The sequence below is a fragment of the Gymnoscopelus braueri genome (assembly GCF_963280865.1).
Source record: "Gymnoscopelus braueri genome assembly, chromosome: 24".
In the NCBI taxonomy this organism is placed as follows: domain Eukaryota; kingdom Metazoa; phylum Chordata; class Actinopteri; order Myctophiformes; family Myctophidae; genus Gymnoscopelus; species Gymnoscopelus braueri.
In genome coordinates, this window is record NC_137626.1 from 22,948,372 (window position 1) to 22,958,371 (window position 10,000).

Genomic DNA, 10,000 nt, shown 5'->3' on the forward strand with positions numbered 1-10,000 from the left:
GAGTGTAAAAATGAACCCAGATTGACCCATAATGGTCCATTCCTACACCCATAAATGAACACTGAGGTTTTTACTCTGTGCGTGTGTCTCAGAGACTAGCACTTGGAGAATCACCCATATAGTGAGTGTTTTTTCCGTCACAGTGCTAACCGAGGCCAATACGGACCATCACTTTCAAATGACTTGTCTTACATAATGTGTGGGTTGTGTTTGATGTTTACCTTCAGGCGATGTGAGGTGCATTGCAGGTGCAACACAACACATCTCTCTCTCTCTCTCTGTATCTCTGATGTAGTTTTCACCCTTATAATCCTCTTCCTGTGAGTCTACAACTGTGCAGTCTCTCTTAACCACTTTAATGATGGCATCCCTCTTTTGGGTATGTCATTATAGGCAAAAAAACATTTTAAAAAGTAACAATTTTCTAAAATGTAAAAATAAAGATTTACTGTAAAACCATTGCCAATATTGGCAAAAAATAGTGAAACTAGTGAAAGTGAAACTAACAGATACAAATTTTTTTGTTTGTTTGTTTAGTTTTTGTTGTTATCCATTCCCACTTTTGTGCCAGGTAAACAATATAGATTTATGAATGCATCAGTGAATGTCATCTTCTTTGCTGATACTCCAAAGGCAGTCTGGCAGGCCAATACCGATGTTCGGCGGGCCGATACCAATGTAACTGTAGTGTTACTGTTACTGTATGATGTCTGCATACATTATGTGTGGTGTCCAGTGGCCAGGGGCGTCTAAAGAACATGATACATGACCGCTGCAGGTGTGAAAGTGTGCAAACACTGTCTATTCTAAAAACATGTGCAGACAGGTTGAGACCAGTGTTGCCAAGTCACTTGTAAATGTTGGCAGTTGCAGGTTGCGTTTTTTTGGGCTCGTTTCCTAAGTGTAGTTGCTTATTTGGGCTTGCTTCCTAATGTTGTTTAAATCAGTGGTTCTCAAGCATTGTCATGTGAAGGGCCCCCAAATGAATATGTATTTGTCCGCGGACCACCATCTGGAAATATTGTGTGTACTTTTTCAAGATTTTTGTTGTGAAGAAAGCAGATCTACTAGCTCACAACGCGTTTTCGTGGTATAGACCTGGTTGCTTGTTTCTCTCGCTAAATCTGGCAACACTGGTTGAGACCAGTCCCACTGTGACGTACTGTATATACAGTATATACTCGGCCCGTGACTCGACTCCTCCATGCTGCTGTTGTTTTCCCATAACCGGGGCCAAAACTTCCTCTCCCTGGACGCCCATCGCTCACCCCCTCCCCTCCGCTCCTCAGACAACAAAAGCCAGCCACCGCATGCCTCCTCTCCGGTTTCCCTCTTCTCTAGCCAAGGTTTACAAATTCCCTCTGATTTACAAGGTCATAAAACAACCGCCCGCCACCCCCCTCCACACTCCACCCTCAACCTCCTCCCTTCTCATTCGACTCTCCCTCTCTCTCTCTCTCTCTTTCTCTCTCTCTCTGTCTCTCTCTCCTCGCTTCAATCAAGCTCTCCAGCTGAGGCTGTGAATTTTTATAAACCCCCGGAGCGGTGCTTCTGTACAAGGCCTCCGCTTCCCATCTGTCAGATCGGATTGTGTGGGCGAAATGTATACGCCTGCCCACTCTCACACAAACATATATACATATACAACACAAGCATGTGGGCAAACGCAACAAAAACAGCGGTGAAGCCTGCAGCTTGAACCTGACCGCATACCTGATGTTCTTTTTTGGGAGTGACGCAGCGCTTTGGATGCGAGAAGCCTCTGCCCAATGATTGTGGCCGTGTCTCTCTAATCTATTGCATAGGAAAGTGACATTGATGAGCAGTGCTCCTCTCCCAAAAGTTATGTATCTGCTCGAGGCACCATGAGCACTCCGCCAAACAACGCTGGACTCAGAGAGCGCTGACTGAGCATCGCATTTCAGCGCTTGGAAGAGGAGCGCATCAGTGCGTCTTTACCATAGAAACTGCCACTGAACTCGTGCTTTGGCCTGTGCTTCGTCCCAGGAAAGACCCCTTCAGCTCCATCATCACTGTCCTTTGCCAGGTGTTCTTTGGTCTACCCCTCTTTCTTTTCCCGATTGGGTCCATCTCAAGGCAACTTTGGGTAACCTTTCGTTAGGCATCCTCAACACATAGTTAGCACATTTACACAAATGTAAAGTGCATTATAAAATCCATTATTATTATTATGACAGAGCCACCTTAACCTGCGTTTCTTTATCTCAGTGCGTTCTGGCATCCCAGAAGCATGCATGCTATTCTGAAGCCAAAACTAAATTTGCAAAAACACCCCCCTATCGCTGTGATTGACGCAGAGGGAACGCCCGCTCTGGTTCCACATAACTCAGACGGCACATCGGCGGCTCTGCACTGGTACTTGCAACTCGCTCGGCAGTCACACCGACAGTGAGGCCTTGAGGCTCCTGAGATACGAATGCCTTCGATTAAAAAAAGTCGTAGTTAGTTGTAAAACCTTGCACATACACAGGACGTTGAGTGAACCGAAACAAGCGCTCCGTAAAAACAACTCGCTTGGGAATGACACACACGCGTCCCAGAACCACCCCCTCATTACTTTTATACCATACTACTACTGTAGGTAGCGCCATAATGCAATACCAAACGGTAAATAAATACGTATTAGAGTCACGGTTGTGCACAAGATAAGCAAGGCACAAATGACTGTGACACAGATTGACACACACGTAGGTGGTCTCGGTACTCGGCATGCACTGCCATGCTAACGGCTTGTCATTACGCCGGGCAGCGTTCCAAATGTTGTCAATTCATACCATTTTTGCAGACTTTTGCCAGTGGAGTCAGAGCCAAGTATGCAACAGTGTTCATGTCTAACACGATTGACCAAACCTCTGAAAAGACATTAATTATTTGGTTTCAACAAGGCTCTAAAAATACGCTGTTTGGCTGTGATTGCACTTGGATGAGTGTTGAAGTGAGGAGCTGCATCTTTGCTTGTGTGTATCAGCCTGTGTCTATAGCTACAGTATCTGTGTAGTAAGTGTCAGCCTGTATTTGTGTGTATATGTGTTTGTCCGTACGCATGCCCATCCCCTTCTTGTTTATGTGACGTGTACACACACACACACACACACACACACACACACACACACACACACACACACACACACACACACACACACACACCAACAGAAACATATACCTATTAGGTCTCAGGTCCTGCACTCAGCTCTCCAGAGTGAAAGGATTACAGGGTAGTGATTTCACCTTCTAATTAGGACTACACACACACACACACACACACACACACACACACACACACACCCACCCACCCACCCACCCACACACACACACACACACACACACACACACACACACACACACACACACACACACACACACACACACACACACACACACACACACACACACACACACACACACACACATACAGACACACACACAGAGGACAGCTTTAGTTACAGCAGGCAGGCTGGAGTCATCTGATAGCCTGGTCTCTAGGGGGACCTGGCGAATGGTTACCTAGAACACACGCTCACACACACACACACACACACGCACACACACACACACACGCACACACACACACACACACACACACACACACACACACACACACACACACACACACACACACACACACACACACACACACACACACAGATGCACATAAACAGTACACACATATATTCTACATACAGTTACACACACACACGCTCTCACGCGTGCACATACAGTACATACTTTCACGTGGCAAATTAAAACACGTGATGACATACAAGGCAATCAAGGGCCTGGTTCCCCCGCTACCTCCAGTATATGATCCAACCCGCACACTTAGATCAGCTAACACAGGATGTCTGTCCCTCCCTTCCCTATGACTCTTCCCTGGCCAATGCTCCAAGCATCCTAGACTCTTCTCCCTCCTGGATCCCAGGCTCTGGTTTGTTGCCTATTTTGCTAGGTGCTGCTAGTCATACTATGCAGATGTGTGTTGGTCCTGCAATCCTTCCTCTAGGGAACCACTCAGAGCATCCTGATGGGTTTCTGGTATGTGAATAGCTCCTCCTGGGACCGCTAGTGAGCCCTGCAGATCGTAGAGTGCACCATTGGGACTCACCTCCCCTCCCGTCGGGACTCATACACCATCCCAGCAATGGGACTGTTCGTGCGCATGCAGTCATGAGTCATAAAGTCAATACAGAGACACAGAAAGAGTGTTTTTTTCAGAGTCCTAAACAATATTGTCAAATGACATTAATCTGTAAATACTAGTCACTCACAGCAGAGCACACACAGCATTTTTATTTTTGGACAATTCATTTTTGGACTGTCTTGCTCAGAATTGCTACAGTTCAGCACATACTGTAATATTTTCATGTATAATATATACTTTGGCCAACCTTCTGCTGCCTGTATGTATATCCTGTATATTCTATAGACAATCCTAAAGTGTCTGTATATATTGATACTTTTTTGCACACCCTGTACGGTTATTCAAAATGTTCTGCAACTTACACACTGACGCACACTTTACACACAGAATAATAAGACTCTGAGCGTCGCACAACAAAAACAGCAACATATTTAAATATTAATGTGTGGGGGCTTGTTTGTGTCAGAGAGACTTTGTAGGCATAGTCTCTTTTGTGTGTGTGTGTGTGTGTGTGTGTGTGTGTGTGTGTGTGTGTGTGTGTGTGTGTGTGTGTGTGTGTGTGCACGCACGCACGTGCATGTGGCCGTGTTACGTTGTGCATTGTTTGTCACAGAGTGTGTGTCTTAACACCTGTGTTGTGTTGCCTTCAGAGCATCCTGTCATTATGGGAGGAAATGACAATGTTTCATTTTTACTGCCTTGTTGGACAGCTCAAAGAGCAACGTACGGTACAGTAGAGTGCCCCGTCCTCCAAATGAGCCTGGTTTCATCACCACACACAAGCTGGGAACGAGAACAAGACAAATGCCTTACCCTGGTGCTACAGTACATCCTCCGTTTTGGTGTTGGCTTTCATTTCTGTGTTTTATTTGGCAAGGGTGTATAGCAGCTACAGTACACACTAAAATCCTCTGTGTTAATGTAACCCTGCAAGTATAATAATGGACCCAAAATGGACCCTTGTTTCTTTATATGAAAGTCTTGCGGCGTTGGCTGCTGTGATCAAGGGATTGCTATCATACAGGGAGGTATGCTGGCTCACAAAGTTGAGAGCCAGCATATACTGTATTTCTCCTGAAGGAGCATGTATTTCTCCTGAAGGGCCATATGCTGCTTTGGCCATTGTTACGTTATAATGAGTTCAGGTGTACTGGAGTACTGGGCTTATCTGTTACCCATTACCTCAAAAGAAAAAAGAAAAAAACAGTATTGTATAATACATTTATAAATTATGAAGACTGGACTCGGGAGTGGGGCTAATGGGGGAAAATGTATTTTGAACATGAACAGTAAAATCCAGAGTGTTAATTTAACTTAAATGGACCAAAATGGACCCATGGCTCCATGTTGGTCAATTTTTACTCCCTCCCAGCTAAATTGACACTGAGGATTTTATTTACTTTATTAAATCTGGTGCCTGGTGGTGTAGCCAGTTAGTGCACTTTACTGCGTGCTTCTTGTGAGTTGCAAGGACTAACTTCCTTCATGTCTCGCACCTTTCGGTTTCCTGTCTCTCTACACTCTCCTGTCAAACTTTTTTTTTCTTTAATACATGAAAATGTATGTATTTCACATGGTATATGCAACATATATCCATATCAGTACACTTGGCTGTATACTTACTTAATGGTGCCAATTCCGATATGTGGTGTTGGGTAAACCTAAATCATTGGTTCTTAACATGGGATCCGAGGACCCCCTGGCATCCCTGAATGATTAATAGTTACGAACCAATTGGACGCTTACAGGTCTGTAACTCTGGGAGTGTACAAATGGAACCAAATGGACCCTTAGGCTTCCATTTGGTTCCAATTGTACTCTCTAAGAGTTAAAAGATAAAGAGATAAAAAGAGATAAGTTAAGAGATAAAAATTCAAATATTGAAAAATCATATCAAATGGGGGTCTGTGGCCAAATGCATATCAAACCTGGGGTCCTTGAAATTAGAAAGGTTGAGATTCACTGACTTAAAGTTAGTTTGTTCAAGATTGTAAAGATTTTGTAAAGCAAATTTTCCTCAGCCTGTTTGCCATTTTCACTTGGATCTTTTGTGCTCGCTCGCCAGATGTTCATTGAGGAAACATAGTAAGGTTACCTTCTGTGCTGTAGTCCATGTTGACGTGGATGTCTGGCTGCTGAGATAAGTAGAGAATTTCAATTAGACATACCTTTTTAGCAGATAGATAAAAAAGGTCAGCCGTTATTAGTTTGGTGAAGAAATTGCAGAGCTTGGCGTGTGCATCGACTTTCTTCACTTATGCTACGGTATGTTGTTTGATGGAGCCAATTTGAATTAGGCTCAATTGTTTTGTTTGAAGTTGAACTCAAATAATAATGATCCGTGTTGTCTCTCACTTCTCTGGACCTTTTGATTGGGCCTCGGCCCACTATAAATTTAAATGAGAAAAATTAATAGGTAGAGGTTTTAGATTTGTGCCACTGCGTTAGCAAGCAGCATTATGGCTGCTGCTTATCCTTCCATTATATCAAGGCAGTAGCGTGGATTAGTAGGCTCGGATAGCGCCCGATAGCGTGGATTAAGTAGGCTCTGATGGCACCAGCGCTGGTGCTTTACGTACGCAGATATTATTATCTCCGGCTTCCACTGAGACCAGATGGTCAGGCAGGTAGTTGGAATGAGAGATCACAGATACACGCTGCTGTAGATTGATGATGCTGCTCCACTGCTCGTAAAATGAGGTCTGGTGTCATTCATTACACAGAAGAGAAAAAAAGCCTTTTTGAATTTGAATCCTGAATCGAAGTTTCAAAAATATACATAACCGCATAAGCCCTATTTTATGTTATGCAGCGAAAATTGCCTATCTACAAGATCACAGCGGATCACATCCTGACGCATTGTGACTCTACTATTTCTGAAGTTGTTCTAACAATATATATACAAAACTCCTCCAAGCATGGACAGCTCCACAGTATTATTATTATTATTATTTTATAGGAGATATATTATATAATATATTATATTATATGAAATCATGAGATATATAATGACCAGACCAAAATTCCACGCTGCTAACAGTATCAATAAAGTCTTATATGCATTTTCTACATTCTTTGTAATTCCAGGATAAGAAGAAATACCTGGACATTATCCACGGCTACATGGAGGTGCATGGCACCGTGCACGGTACCACCACCGTACATCTGCCCAGCTACGTGCACAACCACGGGATTCTGAGCGGACGAGACCTACAGTTCCTCCTACGAGAGACCAAGGTGAGACCAGTAGCCTTTTACTAACCACTTGATCCCTTGCACCCCTAGTGTGGCTAGTAAGTTTGTTGTGAGCTTCTAGATTGTCCAAAGAGATTTGGTGTAGTGGGGGGGAAAAAGGGCGGTCCAGAGCCAATAGTTTACTATGTATAGAGAGTTTAAGTTGCTAACTAACTTTAAGAACTACACAGATGACGTTTTTCTTTTCATTCATTCATTCATTCATTCATTCATTCATTCATTCTCATATTTCAGTACAGTATATGCATGTTTTAATATTTAGGAATATTGGCCCATACCCGTCATCAGTACAGTGTAGGATTATGATGAGTCATCTATGGGTGTGCCACAAAAGTCACACATGGCTTAAATGTGTTTCTGACAATCACTGAAGCCGATTGAGAGGCACACAGACAGACACAAACACACATTTATAGATTTATAGATAGTAGAGATCCATGTAAAAGCATTTTTTTCTCCATAATGTATACATGTGTAAGTGTACCTCAAAAAGGTGATGTTTTGTTTTTGCCGTATGGATCTCAATCCTCACCTGCATTCGTTTTGAAAAAAGTGGTTAAGACACCTGGGCAAAAATAGCCCGCTCTCTCAAAATTGGCAGCACTGACTCAGCATGTGTCCCCAGTCTGACCCTCTTCCTCCGCAAGAGGACCTTTTCGGTCTCCATTCATGTCTCCTCTCACCCCCCCTCCACACTGTCATTCACAAAGGCAAACAAGAACACAGCCACAAAGCAAGCACACAGGCTTTGACTGTGTGCTTTGTAGTAGCAGGGATTCTCAGCTGTCTGGTGCTGAATACATATAGACCCACATGTTTCATCATGTTTTGAATTTGTGTTCATTTTATATTCCTTTCAAGGACTATAATAAGTGTAAATACTACCAGGATTTACCTCTGAGGTGCAGAACTCGCATATTAGGTAAGTTAGGTTGAACAATAGCTGTGAATATCCAAGGAGAAGGGCCTCTTATGATATCAAGATGCAAGGACCAAAGCCACTGCACTGAGACTGAACAGAACTCCTAACTTGGAGGAAAGGTTTCCACAATATTTAGCTTTATTACGCCCAGATTTATTTTACGGCAACGCTGATGGTTGCTAAAAGCGGAATACATAAGCATAGAAGTGCAGCTTTTACTCACTGGCTCTCTGACTTGGTTGGTGGGACTGGTTCAGTCCCATCTTCAAAATGTCAGCCCATGTCAGTGTGACAAAACCCTCCTGTCTTGTTCCCTGATTGAGCAAAGTGAGTTGCCTCGAATCGCCTCAAGTTGCGCTCTCTTCCTCCTCTCAGGAGAAGACACGATGAAGAGGGCTTCATGACGGCACTTCTTTGAAACAGGGCCCGGTTACGAGAATGGACTGTGGGAGACAGGGGATAAGAGCGAGACAAAGGCAAACACTTAGAGGGTGAGAGCTGTAGACGCCAGGGAAGAAGGAAAGAACAAGAGACAAGAAAAGACTCTCCAGGAAGGAGAAATTACAGAGGAGGAGTACGAGACGTAGAGGGAGGGAGATGGATAGAGAGACTTCTAGCCAGAGTTGCAGAGGGGTAGACCCAAAGAAAGAAAGAGAGAGAGAGAGAGAGAGAGAGAGAGATACAGATACTTCCATACAATCTCATTACTCATGGTGCTGTGTGGAAAGTAGAGGAGACAGGCCAATTAAAACCCCACAAAGCCGTCTCCCATTTTAGGCCACGTTGTTGCTTATGAGAACTAATGAGACAAAACAACAGAGGTGCTACAGCGACCCATGTGTTTCCTCGCACCGGGCTCAAATCATGCGCGTGCTAAACAGATTGTCCGGGCTAATTGGTCTCCTGGGGCATATACAGTTAAAAAAACTAATAATAAAAAAACACTCTCCTGTACAGTGGCGTAAAGACTGTTTGCGCCGGGCACATATGACAACTTCCTTTAACCCTTTAAGACCTGGAACGCATCTGTGTCACTTTAGATTTCTTTGGCTATTCAAAAATAGCAGATATACAAGCTCATAGCGCGGCACCATGTGCCGCGCTATGAGCTTGTAGATCTGCTATTTTTGATTTTTTTTTTTTTTTTTTTTTTTTTTTGGTCAAAAAACTGTTAGGATTTAGAAAAATGTTAAGAATCGCCTCAGGTCTTAAAGGGTTAAAACAAAAAACATGTGCCTTTAGGCTTGTTTTTGTGTGAGCCTAATGCTGCGTTCACACTGACAGCTACAGCACAAAAGAAGCATATCTGTCGCTGTTGAAGTGTTCATCAACATGGGCGTTGATGTCAGCATGTGTCCCATGAGCGAGACAAATACAAAGCCTGGGGTTAAAGAGAACACAAAACTGGCTGACGGAAATAATTGGTTTTCCTCCATTACAGGAATTGTGTGGAGAGAGAAGGTGTTTGGAAATGGTTTTAACACTTGCTCATTTTGTGGCTTTGTAGCTGCAGTTGAAGCCAGCTCAACTTGGATTGTAGCTTTTGTTAGATTTTGTAGAAGCTACAAACGTTGGGTATCACTTTGTATCTTCATGTCGCCGGCTTCCATTGAAGATGAATGGTAGAACGCAGCTATGTGAACGCAGCATACAAGAATACAAGG

At 43.6% G+C, this 10,000-nt stretch overlaps 1 protein-coding gene across 2 annotated transcripts in view; it reads left to right on the forward strand.

Annotated features, from left to right (window-relative positions):
• The window catches only part of mgat5 (alpha-1,6-mannosylglycoprotein 6-beta-N-acetylglucosaminyltransferase), a 145,780-nt gene that overhangs the window by 123,526 nt on the left and 12,254 nt on the right, over positions 1–10,000 (forward strand). For both annotated transcript variants that reach the window (XM_080422531.1, XM_080422532.1), the window contains exon 12: positions 7,247–7,396. In XM_080422531.1, the coding sequence (XP_080278657.1) occupies positions 7,247–7,396 (150 nt within the window). The remainder of the gene's footprint in view (positions 1–7,246; positions 7,397–10,000) is intronic.